This window comes from Mustela putorius, unplaced genomic scaffold (genome assembly GCF_011764305.1).
Source record: "Mustela putorius furo isolate JIRA1106 unplaced genomic scaffold, ASM1176430v1.1 tig00003988_pilon_pilon_pilon, whole genome shotgun sequence".
Taxonomy (NCBI): domain Eukaryota; kingdom Metazoa; phylum Chordata; class Mammalia; order Carnivora; family Mustelidae; genus Mustela; species Mustela putorius.
This window is the reverse complement of record NW_025422127.1, coordinates 2,582,983-2,603,902: the sequence shown is the minus strand read 5'-3', so window position 1 is coordinate 2,603,902 and position 20,920 is coordinate 2,582,983. Positions and strand designations below refer to the sequence as shown.

Genomic DNA, 20,920 nt, shown 5'->3' with positions numbered 1-20,920 from the left:
ATGGTTTCCTGTCCACCTCTGGTCTGATGTATTGAATTAGTTGCCAGTGCACTGTCTTCCAGATTTGCCTCTGTGTTCTTTGTTACTGTACTGGATCTTGTTCTGTCTGCTCCCGGCAAGTCTTGGTGGCCAGCCAACTAACAAGAAATCAGTGTCCATCCTCCTCCCAGCACTCACCCCTTCTTTGTTATTGAAAGAATAGAAATGAACTCTCTCCTAGCTCTTCTGCTGAAGTGGTAGGTGGGGGGTGCTCTGACCACTGTGGTCTCTGCAGGGGGAACCGTGAGGGGCTGAGCCGAACCTCAAGCAGCCGCCAAAGCAGCACAGACAGCGAACTCAAATCCCTGGAGCCACGGCCTTGGAGCAGCACAGACTCCGATGGCTCTGTCCGGAGTATGCGGCCCCCTGTCACCAAAGCCAGCAGCTTCAGTGGAATCTCTATCCTCACCCGAGGGGACAGCATCGGGAGCAGTAAAGGTGGCAGTGCAGGAAGGATCTCCAGGCCAGGTAGTACTGCTTCTGTCCTTCAGTGTCATGATCATCACTTCTTCTTCTCCTCGGCAAAACGTCACTGATGTTTACTTTTAAAGTAAACTGATGTTTACTTTTAAAACCCCTGTCCCAATATAGTGTCCTGGAAAACTAACACAGTCAGATGAGGAGAAATTTGATTTCTTGGATCCATTGTTCTTTTGAGTCCCCTTTCTGATTTTCTTTCAGACTTTCTTCCCTAATTGGAAACGAACAAACAAAAGATTGGGATTCAATTATTTTATCTTCTTTCCGACCAAGGTTAGGCATCCCTATCAGCCCAAGTTCAAGTTACATACTAAGATGAGACTGATGTGCTTTCATTCTGTTTTTATAGAGGGGTGTTTCATTCTGAGTTTATAGAGGGGTGGTAGAGCAGAGAAACCCTTGGCGTCCAGCTGTTTATAATCAGTTGGTAGCGGCCAGTAAGCCAGAACTGCATGCTTTGGCTGCTTTTCTGGAGCCCAGCCACTGTGGAGGAGCCTGTGTTCTCCATGCCAGCCTTGGAGCCACCCCCAGCTCTCCTGACGTGCTATGTAAGCTTCTCCACCTATTCCTGTTGTGCTCTTAGCAGGGGGTATTTAGCTCTTTATACCCAGTGGGCCTCTGTTTCACCCTCCTCCCACCTCTAAAGAATTCTTGCCTCTCATCCCAGAAGTTCTATAGTCTTGTCCTCAGAAGACCTCAGTAGTCGTGAAGATTTTGCCTCTGTTAGGTCTCTGCTGTCCTTCTCTGTTACCTCCTCTCTAACTCCACTGCCTCTGCCTTTATCTGGGCTTTGTCTTCTTTGGTTCATTATGACACTAGCCCCCAAGCTGGTTTCCCTGCTCCATCCTCAGCCCTTTTTAGCACCAGTTTTTAAGTTCAAAATATAGATCTAATCATGGCAGTCCTCCTTTTAAAAATGTCTGTTTCTGCATCCCCTGCATAATAAAAACCAGATGACTTAATGCAGCATTTTTTCCTGACCCCAGTTTGCTACTTTGGCCTTACTTCGGGATATCCGTCTTCCTCTTGTCCTCTAGCCATTGGCTGGATATGGTATTAGCTTCATCCCCTCTTGGTCTGAGAAGCCTTCTCCTCACCCTTCAAATTCATTTCTCGGGGCGCCTGGGTGGCTCAGTGGGTTAAAGCCTCTGCCTTGGCTCAAGTCATAATCCCAGGGTCCTGGGGTCGAGCCCTGCATGGGGCTCTCTGCTCAGCAGGGAGCCTGCTTCCTCCTCTCTCTCTGCCTGCCTCTCCGCCTACTTGTGATCTCTGCCTGTCAAATAAATAAAATCTTTAAAAAAAAAATAAAAAAATAAAAACAAAATCCATTTCTCTTTCCACTTCCTCCTTAAGTGAATTACTGCTTCTTCAACCTTGCGGCCATACAACTTTGTTCATATCACGGATGCATCCCTTATCCTTATCAGATTGTAATCATTGTGTGTGTGTCCAGCTCCTGTCAGAAGATCCTGTGCTGCTTAAGGGCAAGAACTGTGTTCTCTTCACCTTTGTGCTCTCAGTTCATTGTACAATGCCCAACACATAGCAGATAGTCAGTAAAAGTATTTTATGTGAATGCGTGGCTTGGAGAGGCTGAAAATGGGGAGAATAGTTGGGTGACAGTTGTGCTTGTGTGTGTACACAGGCGAGTGCTTGGAGAGGCAAGGTTGCCTTCTCAGCAACTTTTATGAAATGCAACAAGTTGAAAAGAAATCAGAGAGAAGATAAGTCTATCAAGGGATCAGGAATCTGCACCTTCCCAGGAAGCAAACATTCATGTTTTCAACTGTCTAGTCATGATGGACAGATTCTAGCCCCCTCAGGGGAGGTGCCTTGGCAGCCTCACATTTCGTTCAGTTCTGAAATCCAACATCGATGGGCAAGGTATTTACTGTTCCTGGGGAGGAGAAACCTGCTAAGATGAGGACTGCCATCAGCAGGGCAGCTGAAATGCATCAGTGCTCATGAGCGGATCTTCCCAAGACAGTGGGGGAATGGACAAAAGGGAAGTGAGGAGAAGCAGCAGGGAAGGAGTAGAACCCTGCATCTCCAAGGATGGCATGATCACGGCTGGTGCTTACAACTCTTGGTGGGTCTCCTCTTTGCCTTAGGTATGGCACTAGGTGCCCCAGAAGTGTGCAGCCCAGTCACCTCATCCCAGTCTGTCCGGGGCCTTCTCCCTTGTACTGCCCAGCAGCAGCCACAGCAGCCGCCACAGCCGCAGCTTCCTGCTCTCCCACCCACGCCTCAGCAACAACCACCCTTGAATAATCACATGATCTCACAGGTGAGTCACCAAGCAGTGCCAGAGCCCCCTCCCCTCTGATCCTAGAAGTACAGTTGTGTGTTTTGTGCTGTGGGTGGCAGGAAAGATCTGTTGGACACCTGCCACTCCCTCCACTGTGTCTTGTTTGTTAGTTGTCGGGAGAGAGGAGTGAGGGCAGGGCTTTGGCCCAAGTGCTTTTAGAGTCAGTCTGGGAGCTTTTTGCTTCCTGTTTCTTCCTCTTGCTGAGAACTACCAGTGGGATCTTTTACCCCATTCCACATTTCTGCTGTTCCGCATCTCCCTCTGTGTCCTGTGTAATTAGCAAGGCGATTTTGTTCACTGTGTCCACAGATGGAGCTTGAAGGGATCACAGCTCCCACCATAACTGACTGAATGTGTTCATGGGACTGTTGAGCCCTAAACATGTATTTATGAGTCGGGGTTTGAAGAAAGGAAATATACTCAGGACTCCTGCCATACATATGCTGTGAGGCTCAGAACTCCCCCAAATTGTCTTTGTTTCCCCTGTCATGAAAGAGCTCTTTCTCCTTCTGTTGCTGGACTGATAGAGGTTGATTCCCAGTAGGATTTGAGTGAAGTTTTGTTTCCGTGGAGATCATGCAAGTCATCGGCATCAGAATCAGTCCCTATTCTAGACTGGAACGTTCATGTTCTGGTTTAAGTCTCCTTAATACTCTGAGGAGAGCTGCACTAAGGGCTTCACTTTCACTCTTCTCCCTGTGAGTAGAGCTTCCCGGGAGTGGAGCCCATCCTGTGTCCTGGCGTGTCTCTGGTGGCACTGTCTACTAGCGGGAAGCCCATGTCTGCACTCCGCTGCCACAGTGTTTCTCATTTCAGCTCCCAGGCTCCCTCACCTCCGTGCTCACTTAGTCCCGCTTGGCCTCAGATCTGTCTCTTCCATAGGTAAAGCAAGCAAATCACAGACACTCATTCCCCAAAAACTGGAAAATAGACTGGAAGGAGCCCAGGATGGCCCAGTAGTACCGCATTCTGATATTGTGATGATCTGGGAACCCTGCTTTGTATCTTAATGTGACCCACATGCAGATCATCCCAGGCCTTTCTCTTGGTCCCTAAATCATTTTCTCTGTAGTCCTGACTTCCATTCTTGCTCTACCACCATCTACCTCATTAAGTCCCATTCTTACCAGCTTACCTTCCTCCATACTGAAGTGTGCTGTGTGTGTGCTTTCCCTGACAGGTCTTCATTCAGACCTGGAAGTGGGTGCGCCTCTCTCTGGCTATCTCCTACTGCATTTCTGTGTGTGTGTGTCTCTTGTCTAAGGTCGCAATATTTGCATTTTCTGAAAGCAGAAAGTAGTTTAATACAGCCTTGCTCCCTTTTCTCCTTCTTTTGGTCTTCATCTGCCGCCTCCTTCCACCCATATGTAGAAACAGACAACAAAAGAGGGAGGAGATTAAAGAGACTAGAGAATAACCATTTGGGGCTGAAAGAACTTTAGAGTGTCTAGGTGACTGGCCCTAAATCCCAAACTTTAACTTATTCTGGCCCTGCTTTTGGATCATGAGGGCCAATGGGTCAGTCATGGGTATTGACTGGTCTCCTGCAGGATGTCCAGTACTAGTAAGGACCTGAAGGTTGGAGACAGGGGAGCATTATTTGTTACAGAGATTCTGTTCCCTCAGAAATTTGTAGCAAGAGGCATTTGCACCAGGCCTTTGCACAGTGCTGGCTGAACTATGCTAAACTTTCCATTCTTGGCAGGCTTCTGCTGTCAGAACAGACCTCCCTGTCATGTGTCAGTAGAACACATGAAACCAAGCAGTGAGGCCGAGTATTAAAGGACCAGTGGCTACCTTTTGCCTTCTTCACCTAAGGTGGCGCGGGACCTCTTGAGGAAGAGTCCTCTGGGAGTCTAGTCAGGCAGCCAGGAGCCAGTGATCTAACCCAGAATTCACCAGCAGGTGGCAGTCTTAGCCCTCAGGGCCAATCTTTGGCTTCCCCATGGTTTTTTGGAAGTTCCCTAGACCTGGAGTTTGAGATTCTCTGAGAATCTGTAGCTCTGTAGCTGAGGATAGTGGTGGAAAAACTTCAAAATAGCACCGAGACCCATACCTTTACCACTACCCTTTCTCAGTCAGAAGAGGCCTAAGAGAAGAGCATCATTTCTTCCTTTTTTCTTTTTTTTAAACTCAGAACTCACAAATGTGAAGAAACAGGCAGCTATACCTACGGCCACCTCTCTGCCCCCAGAGGATATGAGGCCTGAAGCACAATAGATCCTCTCCTGAGAGAAAGAAGAGGATTAGGGTAATAGAAAATGGGCTTAAAAGCCACCAGCAAAAGTAGCTCATGCTGAGCAGCCTGTTATATTTGAAATGGCTCTGGCTTACAGGCATGAGGGATGCTGGGAAAGCTGGGAGTCCATCACAGGGCCTGCAGCATCTCCCCCAGGTCACACAGTGGATTCTCAGTAGCTTTTTCCTAACCAAGATGATTTAGATTTTATTAATCCAGGTAACAGGAGCATTCTCTATTTTGGAGGTCTTCTAATTCCTGGATTCTGCCTCCAGAACTATTAGTCCCCTTTGTGAAATAGTCTCCCCTGAGGTATATGTCAGGAGATGATATTGATACCTTGGGCCCCCATACTTCTAAATTTGAAAGGAAGGTAGAGAATCATACAAACAAAAAAATGTTTGTATAATAATATTTAACTTCTTCCTTCACCTGCTCCCTACTGTTAGAGTGGACTGGAAAGAATACATGTCAGGCCAGACTAGGTTCCCATCCACCTCTGCTGCATTAGCTGTGTGATCCTGGATGTGTGATTAAATTCCTCCGAGCCTTACTATCTTAACTGCAGATACAAGTTATCACATCTGCCTATGGATTATTATGAGTCTGTAATGATACTACGTATGTAAATGAGACTGTATATAAAGGTTACTTCCCCCACCCCTTCCTAGCCTCTCTCCTTTCTCCCACCCCATCTTCCACCAAGGGCTAAGGCTGGAGAACTGATTCTCCAGGAGAGGTGATTGAAATGGCTGGAGGGGAAGAAGAGAAAGAAAAAAGAACTTCCCATTAGTTGGTTTAGAACACATCATGTTCCTCATAAACAAATCTTCCTGCTTGAGGCTAGTGAAGGGACTGAAGGAACAAAATCTACAGTAAAGCTATTTATATTTTATTCCAAATCCCTCCCCGTTTTCTTACCTGGGCATTTTTCATACTGCCCTCACAGCCTAGAGGAGCACAGAACAATGGCAGAGCAGGAGGAAGTAGCTGGAACCAGGCATGAACTGGCTGTTTTTTCCTTCCCTGCCCTTGGGAGGGACACGATCCCTTGTGAATGAGCACTTCCTCTTGGAGTGCTGTGGTGTGAAATCAGGGGCTTGGCTGGGAAAGCTGAACCAGACCTTGGATAACCTCTCCTACAGAAGCAGGAATCCCTTCTCAAGTGGGCATTCAAGGAGGGTTAGGATCATGCTCCCCAGGAATCGTGTGTTCAGAAAAAGTGCTTTGGGAAAAGCACAAAAGATTGCTCACAACAGCTGCAGAGTTCTGAGCAGCTAACGGGGTGCAGCATGCCCTGCCACGGGTGTCTCCAGAAGGAGAGATTGCTTGTTTGCCAGAGATGCCAAAGCTGTCAGCTATCCTGGGCTTGCTCTCCAGTCTGCTCAGCGGCCTCGCTATTCACGTGACATTTTTTTTTATGATTAACCTTGTTGTTCCTCCCCTTTCCCTCCCTGCCTCTGCTCCCCTCCCCCTACCTCTCCCTGTACCTCCCTTTTCTCTTTCCTGTACCACATGCCTCTCTGCTGGTCCACAGCCAGTCCCGGCTCTGCAGCCCTCTCCGCAGCCTGTTCAGTTCTCTCCAGGCTCCTGTCCCCAAGTCCTTCTGCCAGTCTCTCCGCCCCAGCAGTACAACATGGTATAAACTCTGTTCCCCTCTATGTCATGTCCATGTGTGGCCTGTATCTGTGGTACGTCTGTGGGGTCCATCTGGGACAAAGTAATTGCGTTTTCTGGAGGGCCATGTTAAAAGGCGTTTCTTCTTAAGCAAAGGACTAGCACAGGCTGAGCTATATTTTATTGTCGTGGCCTCATCACAGCACTTTAAGCATCAGAAGATGCCTAAGTGTAAGACAGATAGGAGCACTGAGTTTCAGGCGGGGGACAGAATGGGATATTGCTCTAACCTGGGCTTCTCATCACTCTCCTGTATGCATCCTCATCTCACCCCCTCTCTGGACATGTATGAACTCGCAGAACCCAGTTTATCTTGTATAGGCTGGTTTTCTGTAATTTCTTTTGAAGATAAAAGCACAATTGCAGATTTCTCTGGCATCACTGGTTAAAAACCTAAAATGTTCCTCTACCTTACTGTGTTATTTTATATTAAAAAATAGCCACTTCGAGTGCATAGCACATGCTGTTTTAATTGTTTGTACCCTCACTACAAATCCTGTGAAGGCCTAATTTACTTCATAGTTGTTAACTTCTATCATGATTATGAGAACCCTGGTTGTATGTGTGTGTGTGTGTGTGAATCACATGGTCTGACTTTTTACTAGAATCCCCTCTTTCCTTCCATCTCTCATCTCCATTCTGAAAAGTTCGGGAATATGGTCCTCAAAAAAAGCTGCAGTCCAGTCCTCTTACCTATCCCCGCCCACTAACGTAGTGAAACAGCTAACTTGAAGATCAGATTCCTAAAAATTAAGTGAAACCATAGGAAAGCATTGTCATTTATTTCTACTAGTTTGTTTTTCAAAAGAAGTCCTGTTCTTACGCTTGCGTGCGTGTGTGTGCATGTGCCTCTGCGTGCGTGCCTGTGTGTGTGTGAATTACTGTCCAGGAAGCAGAAGGAACAGGGAAGTTAACAAATTCTGACCTGTCATCATATAAGTGAGAGGTGGAACACCGTCCTTCCCTCTTGCTGCTTAGAGAAGAAGGCTGAGAGAGGAGGCAATTACAGACTAGCCTGTCAGTCTCCTTGCCCTCCAGCTCAGCCACTCAGCCTGGCCTCCTTTCAGAGGTGAGAATTGGAAGTCGTTCCTGAAGGGCAGGAGAACTCTAGGCAAGTGTCAGAGAACAGAGGTGGAAATGACCTCAAGAGGAGGGAGGAAGGAGATAAACAGCAGGAGGGGGAGCCCACTAGTCCTTTGACTGGATAGGCAAAGCTGAGTAGCCACATGAACCTAGCCATCCCTAGTCCACTCAAAGTGTTATTTAGGTCCTTCATTATAAAAACAGGATCTATGGCAACATAAAGCCTTTTGTATGGTTAGAAACATGAGGGAGGCACAGGAAATGGAGGACTTAACAATCTTTTTTTTTTTTTTAAGATTTTATTTATTTATTTGACAGACAGAGATCACAAGTAGACAGAGAGGCAGGAGGAAGCAGGCTCCCCGCTGAGCAGAGAGCCCGATGCGGGGCTCGATCCCAGGACCCTGGGATCATGACCTGAGCCCAAGGCAGAGGCTTTAACCCACTGAGCCACCCAGGCACCCCAACAATCTTTTTTTTAACCCTAATTAGTTTGTCCTATCTTTTCTTTTTTTTTTTTTTTTTTTTTTTTTTAAAGATTTTATTTATTAATTTGACAGAGAGAAATCACAAGTAGACGGAGAGGCAGCCAGAGAGAGAGAGAGGGAAGCAGGCTCTCTGCTGAGCAGAGAGCCCGATGCGGGACTCGATCCCAGGACCCTGAGATCATGACCTGAGCCGAAGGCAGTGGCTTAACCCACTGAGCCACCCAGGCGCCCTGTCCTATCTTTTCTATATAAATAGAAAGTTGTGTTTTTGCTCCCATCTCTCCAGGACTAATTCTGATTAAAGTCATAGTGAGAGTGGCCATTGTCATCTCACATGTGGTAAGGAGTCTTATTCTGGAGTTGGGCCTCAGACACCCGTTCAGTTAATAGTAGGGTTGGTTTTTTTTTTTTTTTTTAAGATTTTATTTATTTATTTGACAGAGAGGGAGATCACAAGTAGGCACGCAGGCAGAGAGAGAAGGGGAAGCAGGCTTCCTGCTGAGCAGAGAGAGCCTGATGCGGGGCTCTATCCCAGGACCCTGAGATCATGACCTGACCCAAAGGCAGAAACTTTAACCCACTGAGCCACCCAGGCACCCCTAATAGCAGTTTTTTTTTTTAAGAGTTTATTTTTAAATATCTCTACACCCAGTGTGGGGCTTGAACTCACAACTCTTAGATCAAGAGACTGAGCCAGTCAGGCACCCCCGCTCACAGCAGTTTAAAAACACCACATGACAGAGGCTTAGGGCTAAAAACTGCCTCCCAGGGAATGGAGACAGGAGTATCCCAAATTGGTGTAAATAAAGAAGGCTATAGAGAGGGTTGCTCTGTCTGTCTGTCTGTCTTTGTGTTGAAGCCAAATACAGGGGGCTTAATATGACTTGAGTCCTCAAGTCTCCCTTGCTGTCTCAACAGGCAGAGGACCTCAGCAACCCCTTTGGACAAATGAGCCTTAGCCGCCAAGGTTCTACTGAAGCAGCTGACCCATCCTCAGCTCTGTTCCAGCCCCCACTTATCTCCCAGCACCCCCAGCAGACTGGCTTCATTATGGCTTCTACGGGACAGCCCCTCCCCACGTCTAGCTATTCCCCTTCTAGTCATGCGCCACCTACTCAGCAAGTTCTGCCGCCCCAGGGCTACATACAGCCCCCTCAACAGGTGAGCAGCACGGGCTCCCACCTTAAACCACTAAGTCAGTTTGTCCACTATTAATAATCTTTCTTTCCTCATCTAGTTTACGAAGATCAGAGGGGATACCTGTCCCCACTTCAATCTCCCCACCTTGCACTTGAGTGTTGTCTTTCTAGGCAGAAGGTCATCCTTCTGTATAACATAAGTCATTCCTGTTCTGTTTCAAACTTGTTTATTAATGTTGCAATTGCAGGTCCAAAAAATCTCTATTTACAGATTTCTCGCCATTGACGCTGAAGCATTTATTGATTTATTGGTTTAAAGATTTTTTTTATTTGGGGGCTGGGTGGGACAGAGGGAGAGAAAGAATCTCAAGCAGGTGCTGTGCTGAGTGCAGAGCCCAACTCAGGCTTGATCTCACGACCCTGAGATTATAACTTGGCTGAAATCAAGAGTCAGGTGTTTAACTGACTAAGCCACCTAGGCGCCCAGACCCTGATGCATAGTTGGCGATGTTGGGGTTGAATTTAAGGAAGCATCTCACATATCTGTTTCCTCTCACCATAGATCCAGGTTTCTTACTATCCCCCTGGACAGTATCCTAATTCCAACCAGCAATACCGACCTCTGTCTCACCCGGTGGCCTACAGCCCCCAACGTGGTCAGCAGCTGCCTCAGCCATCCCAGCAGCCTGGTAAGAGGAACTGCTGGGGTAGGGGAGCAGTAAATAGGGGAAGGGCAGAGACTGGGACAAAGACAAGAAGTACCTTCCTTGGTTTTGTTTTTGTTTTTGTTTTTAAAAAGGCACAGGAATGATTAGTCCCAGGAGGGACCTAGGATCTCCAGAAAAAGAAAAGGTGAAATAGACAGGAGAAAGAAAATCACTGAGCAAGTGTGACCTCCTAAACATTGTTGAGACATGCTAATGTCTTCTCTGCCTTGCCTGTCCCTAGGTTTACAGCCCATGATGCCTAACCAGCAGCAGGCGGCTTACCAAGGCATGATTGGGGTCCAGCAGCCACAGAACCAGGGCCTGCTCAGCAACCAGAGGAGCAGCATGGGGGGCCAGATGCAAGGCCTGGTGGTTCAGTACACTCCACTGCCTTCTTACCAAGTGGGTGCATTCAGCACTGGGAAAGATCACCCAGTCCTTGGGATGAGGAAAAGGAGAACAGTCTCCCATGTCATCCAGTGTGACAACTCCGACACTAAAATACTGTTCACTTTCCCCCTAGATTTTGTAGGTGTTTTTCCTCTGAGAGCCCAAAGAGTCTGAGAAGGTGGTCTTTATTTAAATTGTTTGGTCTTTATTATACAGCTGTGCAAATGAGTATATAGCCCAGAAAACTAGGATCTAAAGGAAGTCAGGCTCCTTTCTCTACGTCAGATGCCCAAGGGAGGTGTTTGGAAAAGAAGGAAGTGCAGAAAGCTCTGTACACATTTCCTTTAGGCAGATGAAGAGAGTAGGAAGAGTCTGTAAAGGTAGGGAAGGAAGTCAGTGTCCTGGTCTGGTGATGACTTACTTGGCCATTCTCTGGATGAGCTCATTAGGAGTACAAGTGGTCATTCTCTTCTTATCTCTACCCAGGTCCCAGTGGGTAATGACTCGCAAAATGTGGTCCAGCCGCCTTTCCAGCAACCCATGCTGGTCCCTGCGAGCCAGTCTGTGCAAGGGGGCCTCCCAGCAGGGGGCGTACCAGTGTACTACAGCGTGATCCCACCCGCTCAGCAGAACGGTACAAGGTGAGGACTCCCAGAGAGTTGGGGCACATCTCCCATAGACCTTCCGCAACTTTCCAGTAACCTAAGAAAAGAAGGGCAGGGGTTAAGATTCCAGTGGTGCCCTAAAGCAGGTAGACTATGAGGGAGTTCATTCTTCTTTTCTCTTTACTGTTTTGACATTTGAATAAGACCTGATCAGCAGGAAAAAAAATTCCTGCTTCAGAGACAAAGGCTTTATGATGTCCCCAGTTTTTTTGTTTTTCTTACCAGTTTTTCAAATCAGTGGGATTTAGAACTATGGTATAGAGACTGCTCATCATTAAAAGAGGCAATTTGGAGTATATATATATGTAAATTTTTCTGTGTACCTCTGTTTATATCCATGGATGAATCTCAGTCTTTTTCTGTGTGTCTGCTTATGTGTGTGTGTGTATGTGTGTATCATAGTATAGGTTATAGCTGATAGAATTTTAGAGGTCAAAGCCACCTTAGAAATATTTAGTCCAGGGGCCCCTGGGTGGCTCAGTGGGTTGAGCCTCTGCCTTCAGCTCAGATCATGGTCTCAGAGTCCTGCGATTGAGCCCCATATTGGGTTCCTGCTTCCCCCCCACCTGCCTGCCTCTCTGTCTACTTGTGATCTCTCTTTCTCTCTGTCAAATAAATAAATAGATAGAAATATTTTTATTTCTTTTTATGTTTTATTCTAATATTAGAATAAAATAATTATATTATTTTTATTATATATATATTTATTATATAAACTAAATAAAATATTTTATTTTTTACTCTTTTTATTTTATTTCCACTCCCCCTTTTTAAATTTTTCTCCCTTCTTTTATAAATGAGAATATTCCAGCTAGGTAAGAAACTTACTCAAAGTCAACCAGCTAGTTAGAAGTAGAGCTGGTTAGAAGTAGAGCTGGTTAGAAGAAGAGCTAGTTAGAAATAGAGCTAGTTAGAACTAGAAGTCAAGTCTGGGCCTACCTATATGTATGTCTGTGTTTCTCACAGTGTGTATGTTCACTTCTCTTTTTGTGTGTATGTTTCCATGTTATCATGAGTACTGGGGGGAATTCCCCATTTGTCTTTAGGTAACTCTGTTTGCCATTGTGTAAATAACCTCAGTCAGACACCTTCTTAGTTCTTTTTCACCCATCGCTCTGGCACTGTATGTCTGTTTCTGGCACTTTGTGTTTTTCAGAATGTGTGTGTGTGTGTGTGTGTGTGTGTGTGCACGTGTATGTGTCTGGTGTTTCCACACTGTTGGGAAGAGCATGTGTCACTAACATTCCATCTGTAGCACTGATTAGCAGCTTCCTAATTGAAAGATGATCAAGTACAAATATATATAATTAACTTTGAACTGATGAGTGATTTTAGAAATTGCCTGGCAAATTGGTCTGGGAATGACTGGCTGCTGCCTGTGCTTCCCACAGGGGAGGCCCGGAAAGCAGCAGCTGTTTGCCAGGAGCTGTGCTCCTCCCTCTCACACTTTAACCCTACTCTCTTTTCCACCCCTCAGCCCTTCTGTGGGTTTTCTGCAACCTCCCGGCACTGAGCAGTACCAGATGCCTCAGTCTCCCTCTCCCTGCAGTCCACCACAGATGCCACAGCAGTACTCAGGTAAGAGGGTAAAGAACTGGAGGTCTTGGGTACCAGCCAGAGCAAACAGTGCTAAAGGGATTGTGCTCTAGAGCCAGGAACGACAAGACAGTTCAGGGATTGCCTCTGTTCCCAGTGTAGCGTCACCATGAGGAAAGACCAGGGTCCTTACTGGTGTTTTCCATGGGTGCTGAAGTTGACCTCTTGAGAGGTAAGGCTGGTTGCCCTGTCTCCATTCCCGGGAAGCCACATCCTTGATTGGGTTCCTTGTTTTCTTTCTTTCTTAATTTTTTTTTCCTCCTAGAATCCAGCATTACACTCACTGCTCTCATGCCTTTGAGACATGAAGTATTTACTTTTGTCTGTTGCACTCATTCTTCCTATAGACAGCTTTACTTTTCTGTTGGGAGTGTGAGGGAGGCTGATAAAATGCATTTTAAGTCATATCTTAGATTTGTTTGGCAATTTTTCATACATGCTCACATACATTGTGTCACTTTAATTCTCACCACAACTCTGTGAAGACGAGATTTAAGACTTGAAGAGGATAAATGACTTGCCTGAAGTCAAAATCCTAGACCTTGAACTTGGGTCTTTTGCTTCTTCATAACCCATCCTGCACCCTCAATATCACACCTTCAACAGGTCTCTGTACTCTTTTCCTTCCCCTCCACTGGGAAAGAAATGACTATCATGTCAATAGCTAAAGACCATCTTTGAAGCAGCCACTGTCAGGTGAATAGGCTGATGCCACGCAGCCTCTCACTTTCCGCCTTTGCCAGGAATTCTCCCAACACCCTTGTTTGTAGCCCTTTCACCCCACTCTGGCATAGCATTACACTGCAGCTAAAGCAGCTTTAGAGGTTCTCCAGCCCGGCGGGGGGAGAGGGTTGAGAGGTGGTATCTTTTTTTTTTTTTTTAAAGATTTATTTGACAGACAGAGATCACAAGTGAGGCTTGATCCCAGGACCCTGAGATCATGACCTGAGCCAAAGGCAGAGGCTTTGACTCACTGAGCCACCCAGGCGCCCCAGAGGTCTTAATGCAGTCTCCAGACATTCCCATTTCCCCCTGTTGTGGGAATATCAGAGTGCCCTCTTCTGGTGAGAAGGAAGTATTTTGACAGTTTTCCTCATTTTAGAAATAAGGTTTTCACCTAGGAGTTTTTGCACTCTGGTGTTAGTTAAATGCTGTGGAGTGGATTCCAGAATTAGTCTTGTTCATAAGACATGATCAGTTCTTACCTTCAAGGAGCAATGACTTCTCCCTTCATTCAGACCAAACATGGCTGTCTCACAGGGTGAGAGGTTTTTAAATTCAACAGCCTTTCCCCTTTTATTACGTTACTGGTCTCTCTAGCTTTTTCTCCTAGTGTCCACCAAGGGCACGTGATCTTGAAATTCCCAGCGGGTTATGGAAATTGTAGAAACCAGCTCCAAGAACCCCTGTAGCCTCTGGTGGTGGTTGCTACTCCAGGGCATTTTCTCTCTTGTTTGTTAAAACAAGTGTGGGCATGTGCATATGGGTATATTTGTATGTGCATTTTTATGTGAATCCTTAGTGGTATCTCAGTGTATGTATTGGGTCTCTGTGGTTGTATCTCTTCATCTTCAAATACAAGGTCTTCAAATCCAAAACAAAACAAGTGAGAAGAATTTTTCACCACTTACTCCGGACTTAATGCTGGGTTAAGCAAACTGGAACAGCTCTTTTTCTGAAAGTTGGCAGCACTAGAGGTCTGGGCTGGGATTGAAAGGAGGTCATCTCTGCTCTTCCCAAATCAATAGAAATGGATGAAGCCCTCTTCATCTTCTAGTTCCCTTACTTCAGAATCTTCTGTTATATGTCCTTTCTTCCAAACTGTCCTGATTGATGGATCTTAGGCTCCTCTGACTGATCCCTTGTTCTTTTCCTAGGTGATGGGACCCTCTGTTCCACCCATGTCACCTAAGAGACCATATTCACCATATCATTGATTTTAAAAGTCTTCAGTCTCTGCTTTTGGAATTATAAGAGGAGCTGGAAGAAAAAAACAAGTGCTGCTTCTTCCTTCCTTTCCAGTTTACCCTTTACTGGGAAGATAGAAAGCCAGCATAGCCCACAAGGGCTGCTATGTCACCTTCAGAGGACATTCACCCGCCCTTCTCCCATGTAGCAACATGGTCACTTTTCCAAAAATAAAGGCAGGGATTAAGATTGGCTGTTCCTGGAACAACTGTTCAGGCTTATTAATACATTTTTGTAGTTGTCCATTGTACCCCCAGGCCTAGACCTTAATTCCTCCACTGTGATATTAGACAGCACTATAACCCCAGGAAACACTTTTCTTCCCACTGATATGATGGCCCATGGCCCCTTGAGGTTTCTCCAGAGGAGCTTGTCTGCGGAGGAGGCACACAGACATGAAATGGCAGTGATACACACAGACATGAAATGGCAGTGATACACACAGACTCCCCGCTCACAGTGACACAGCGCCTTGGCCGGAGTGACATATGTACAGAGATAGCCTCTCACAGACTTACTGCTCATTTTGTAGCGGAGGGAATTCCAAAGCAAGACAAACACTTTCCTCTCCCACTCACTGAAGATATTCCTTTCCTTCCCCAAAAAAGGAGAAAAACACTAAGATACTATTGGATTGTATCCTGTAATATGGGAAAGATGCCTGTGGATATTACTTTTCTGGACATTCCTTTCCATAGATTTGATTCCTCATGGTAAGGAAGAAGCCTTATCAGTCTTCTATCTCAGTGATTTAGGAAAAAAAAAAACAACTAAACAAAAACCAATTCTGCTAGACATAAATGTCATCTGTTTGTATTTATGTGGTTTGCTCTGCCCAATCGACCTTTCTGCCCAGGTTTAATGATGCCACTTAAAAAGCCATTCACACGTCCCCTCTCCTTTCAGAGCTTTCAGGCTGAAATTGATTTCCTTATTCAACCCCCTTCTCCCCCTTCCTGCTTCAACCCAGGCTCCTTCCCCCAACCTGATTACATGGAAGTGCTGTCACTAGGTAGTGAGGTGGTTTTTCTCTTCTTTCTTTCTTTCTTTTTTTTTTTTTTTTTATTGCCACGTCCATAGCGACAGTTCAGCTGTTAACGGATGCCACCTGCTTTTGGCTTGAGGAAGAGAAGCATAAAAATCAGCTCATGGGCGGTGTAATGCTATGTGTCCCGGCTCAGTGAAAGAACAATGCTCCAGGCCAGCGGGGGAGGGCTTAGTGTGAGGAGGACCAAGGCTGGGACTGAAACCCTAGCTTTGGTTTTGTCGGGATCAGAGAAAATAATATGAAGACTTTGTTCTCTTTCCCCCTCCCCTTGAGCCCTCTAATAGCTCCTTATGGCTACATGTTGGTATTAGAAAGAGCTTCCACTGCCTTGCTTATGCCCATACCCTACACACTCACATGTTTCCCCCACCCTTTCTTGGCCTGAGGCACTAGGCTCAGATTATGAGCTGCCTTCTAGAAAGCTGTAGATTTGATTATTTTTGCGTTGGCCCCCTCAGGTAGCAATGAGGTGTTTGAATAAGGTCAATTGCAATTTTGTTGGTAGAGGATGTTGGAGCAGGTGGGGCTCTTTGGATGGGGAAAGAAAATGCCCAGAGCAACTATAGTAAGGGGGGAGTTGTTAAATGTATGACACTCCACAACTGTTCGATTTTCTGGTGGCCCTTCTACAAGCCATGCTGATGAATACCCTGTCCCCTGTGGCAGAGGATGGGGAGAGGCGAGCCTGTCGCTCTGAGTATTTGTGCTCTCTGATTAGATGAACCCAGAGGGTGGGGGCCACAAATTGACTAGAGAATAGGGCACGACAGATGCTGTGTCTCCAGAGCTGCTCTCTCAGGCCTCCCGCCGCTTCTTTTCCTTCCCTTTGACCGATGCTACCTGAGAAAAGCAATCATGCTCACTTCTCAGCATGACTGGTGCCCAGGGCAGAGGCTGCAGCATTTTCCGTCCCAGGAAGCAGTGTGACAACGGCAGCAGTGGCAACCTCAGAGCACTGAGCCATGACAGTGGCAGCACTGCGGCAGGTTTTCAGGCTAGCCACCCAGTCCCATTTCTCTTCTGCCACACACACATGGACTTATCCTGTCCCCCATCAGAGATCTCACCTCAGAGGTCAAGAGCAGATGCTCTGGCTGGACAGTCCCCTGTGGGGAAGCAGAGCTCCTATCCGTCCCTTCCAGCAGGGACTGTCATTCAGACTGCTTCTCCCTGGTCCCATACCTTGCTTTTCACCGTGAAGATGATTCAGGACTTAATGTTCTTTTACACTGAGCTCTTTGCTTCCCCCAGCTTGTGACAGGGTAAGGCTATCCATGGTTGTCTGTGCTAAAACCTCAGGATCACATCCAGTCGTCTGAGCCTGTCAGCGAAACCTTCAGAGAGGTTGCCACTCAGTTGCCGCTGTCACAGCTCTAATTCAGAACATCATCTTTCTTTTTTCTGTGGCTTTCTAATCTGTCTTCCTGCCTCTGGTCCCTCCACCCTTCAGCCGTTTTCCATCCAGCCACTTGAGTTAGCTTTATGGAGTTCTGTTCCCAACACCTACAGGATAAAGATCCTTACTAGAAAGTGCTTCAAACTCTGACACTAGCTGTTGGCTTAACGTGTGACTCCCTGATAGACTGTCCATCCTGTAAGGGCAAGGACACTTTTGTTTGTTGTACTCCGAGTACCCAGCGTAGGAACTGGCACATAATAAATGTTCAGTAAATGCTTAGTAAATGAGTGAACATATCTCATCTCCTACTTCCCCTACACAATCCCTATGCCTCAGCACCTTGAATTATTTTGTCCTTTCCCAAATATGACATACAGCCATTCCCACTTCAAGCAGTTATTGGCCTGGCTTAGGGTAGCGGTGTGCACTCATCTTCTCCAGAGCAACCAGAGATCACTGACCTATCTGCAGCCATTACCAGAAAAGCCTACACATGCCTGCAGCCCTGGCCCAAGCCCCAGGCTGGATCTATACCTTGCCCAGACATTTAAGCAATCTGACCTGGGCATTTGGTAATACCCAACTTTGACAGAATGAAGTAGTTTTCTGCCAAGCATACCAAAGTGCCCCTCACCAGGTGAAGGCCATGGGACCCATGTCTCTTCCACTTCCACTTTTCACTGGTTTGGGGAGAGGGGAGTCAGACACTAAATCAGCAACTATCTCAGATTCCTGACAAGACACAGTTTAAGTGACCCTGAGGTGAGTGGGTAGATTGCTTACTGGCTTTCACACTCAGGGTTAGTCGGAAGGTCAAAATACAGTTTGAATTGACAACTAATTCCTTTCTTCCTGCGACTCAGGAGTGTCACCTTCTGGACCAGGCGTGGTGGTCATGCAGCTGAATGTCCCTAATGGACCCCAGCCTCCCCAGAACCCATCCATGGTCCAGTGGAGTCACTGTAAATATTACAGCATGGACCAGCGTGGGCAGAAACCCGCAGACCTATACAATCCTGAGAGTAACCCCCAGGTGAGTCCTGCAGCCTAGCATTGTCTTGGCAAGGAGGAGACCAGATTCTTCTCGGAGAATAATCTTTGCCATTGAGTGAGCAGCCTCTTCTACTTGAATTTCTCTGGGTACTCTTCGGGGGGAATCATTAGAAATAGAAGAGAGCATCTGCTTGCAAGGAACCTAAGCTCTAAGGGACACATACTTAAAACACTGTGTCAAAAAATGGATATTAAAATAATACAGGGGCACCGGCGTGACTCAGTCCATTAAGTATCCGACTCTTGATTTTGGCTCAGATCATGATCTCAGGATCGTGGGGCTCTGAGTTCAGCAGAGTCTACTTGAGATTCTGTACTTCTCTCCCTCTCCTCCTCCCTCTGCTCCTCCCTACTCCACACTCACTCTCCCTCTCTCTCTCAAATAAATAAAAAAAATTTTAACAAAATACATTAATTATTAATACACATTAATTAGGGACGATGGGGGCTGTTGGAAGGAGCAATCTGACTTTGACAAAGCTCTGCAAGAGAAGTTTTCTGAGTGAGATGAATTTTAAGCCAAGCTATAGGAATATCCAGAGGGTCATATTTGCTATATGTATGATATGTGTGCCTCTCTCTTCCACAGGCCAGCACTCAAATGAGCAGCAGCCCTGTCACATCTCCTACCCAGTCTCCAGCACCCTCTCCTGTCACCAGTCTCAGCAATGTCTGCACAGGACTCAGTCCCCTTCCTGTCCTCACACAGTTCCCCCGGCCTGGGGGTCCAGCACAGGGTAAGGGGTTAGAATAGGGCTGGCTGCTGCCCTTCACAGCCCATTCCCAAGTGGGAAGACCCAGGTGATAGTGTGGTACTTAAGCTTGGAAGCAGACCTCAGTTTCCTAATCTATAAAATGGGATTGATCCAAATAAGATGGAAATAATTTTATCTGTTTCTGTCTTGGCTGTTGCAGCAGTAGTGAAAACCAGATGAGAATATGGTTTAAAAACTTCAGAGTGCTCTGAAATCTAGCATTTATCAACAATAAAGTAACACTTATGGTGCTTACTGTGTACAAAGCATGACTGTAAGTGCTTTGCGTGTCTTGTATTCATTCAACCTTCAACACTGATGAATAGAAAAGGTACCCAAGCTCTCATTTCCAGTCACAGAGCCAGGATTTGAACCTAGGCGGTTTGGCTCCAAGCCTGTGTTCTTATCCACTCACTATATTGCCACTCAACAGAAGTCAGACACTTGAGCCCTGGATTTGGGGTAGGAGGATCTATATAAGAAATTCGGGGCACTGGGCTGGCTCAGGCGGTAGAGCATATGACTCTTGATCTCAGAGTTGTGAGCTCAAGCTTCACGTTGGGCATAGAGATTACTTTTTTAAAAAAGGGGGAGGGAGGAGGGAGGAAGAAAGGAAGGAAAGAAGGAAAGACATTCATAAGGGTCTGTAGGTTTTCCCCAGGGTCTTTTGTCTGCAGTGGACAGAGCCCTTCTTCAAGGGTGAGGGAACTTAAAAGCCTCATTTGCCTGAGATACAGCTGACAGCCATGGGGTTTAGGAAGAGAGACAACTCTTTAGTCAGTCACCTGGGCACTCCTATCATAGAAAAAGTAGGAAAAGTATGCATTGTTGTCATCTATCTCCAAAACCCCCTGAAGTCTCATGAAAGTTATATCATGAAGTTCTAATTCCCAGAAAACCATCTGTCCTTTCTCCCTAGGTGATGGGCGCTACTCCCTCTTGGGCCAGCCATTGCAGTACAATCTGTCTATCTGCCCTCCCTTGCTCCATGGCCAGTCAACTTACACGGTACACCAGGTAAGGGTGTCCACCATCAAATCCCTCTTCTCATCCAGGCCCCTATCTCTGAGCCATCCACCTCAACCAGTGGCATGGACCCAGGCAATAGATAGCACATTGAGAATGAATAAAGTGGGAGGGAACTTACCCCTCTCCCATACTCATTCTTCCCACCTGACCCCAGTGCCAAGGGGGAAGGACTCTGTTTCTCAGTGGCCACTCTGGCCAGTCTGCCTGCCTGGTTGGGCAAGATCCTCAGGGTCAGGTGCTGCTCCTTAATCTTTCAGACAGACATTAGGATGCAAGGCAGTCAATGTTGTTTACCTGGGGTAAGAGTTATCTTTGAAATGTTGAAGGGACAGAGTGGATTGAAGCATGGAAACCGGAGCAAAAGACAAGCACTCAAATCTGCCTCCACTGACCTGGGGACAACAGATGTTGGTGAGTGACAAAATGCTGAATCCCCAAGTGAAGGTGCTCATCCCTCCAGCCTGCATTACTAGCCTAGGATGAGTGAGAAAAGCCAGTTTAGGATGTGGAGTAGAAATAGGACCCTTTTGTACTCAAGAGCAAGGAGAAACTGGAGAACTAAAGTGTCTCAGTACTTATCAGGCCATTTCAGGTCTTGGAAAAGGTGATGGTAAAAACTGAGTATAATACAATGGCTGGGGGTGCTGAGCCTATTAACAGGAGAGTCTTGTGGGAGTGGTCCTGACCCCAATCTAGGATGTCTGCCTTGGTAGTTCTCCTAGTCCTTCAGCAGAAGCTCGACAAGAGAATGTGGGAGAGTAACCCCCTGCAGGCCTTCCCCACTAGGCATACAAGATCTCTCAGGTTACCCCTATTTGGAGGGGTTTGCTAAACAAGAAAAGGCAGGGAAATGGACT

The 20,920-nt window shown here is 46.5% G+C and overlaps 1 protein-coding gene across 26 annotated transcripts in view; it reads left to right on the top strand.

The window, feature by feature from the left end:
• The window catches only part of R3HDM2 (R3H domain containing 2), a 165,340-nt gene that overhangs the window by 141,428 nt on the left and 2,992 nt on the right, over nt 1-20,920 (top strand). For 18 of the 26 annotated variants that reach the window (XM_045071654.1, XM_045071655.1, XM_045071645.1 and 15 more), the window contains 12 exons: nt 275-507; nt 2,631-2,806; nt 6,604-6,705; nt 9,233-9,475; nt 10,016-10,142; nt 10,402-10,562; nt 11,037-11,191; nt 12,693-12,793; nt 18,090-18,259; nt 18,869-19,016; nt 19,954-20,051; nt 20,390-20,474. In XM_045071654.1, coding sequence (XP_044927589.1) covers nt 275-507; nt 2,631-2,806; nt 6,604-6,705; nt 9,233-9,475; nt 10,016-10,142; nt 10,402-10,562; nt 11,037-11,191; nt 12,693-12,793; nt 18,090-18,259; nt 18,869-19,016; nt 19,954-20,051; nt 20,390-20,474 — 1,799 coding nt within the window. The remainder of the gene's footprint in view (nt 1-274; nt 508-2,630; nt 2,807-6,603; nt 6,706-9,232; nt 9,476-10,015; nt 10,143-10,401; nt 10,563-11,036; nt 11,192-12,692; nt 12,794-18,089; nt 18,260-18,868; nt 19,017-19,953; nt 20,052-20,389; nt 20,475-20,920) is intronic. The other 8 variants (XM_045071657.1, XM_045071660.1, XM_045071667.1 and 5 more) reach the window with 1 other exon arrangement.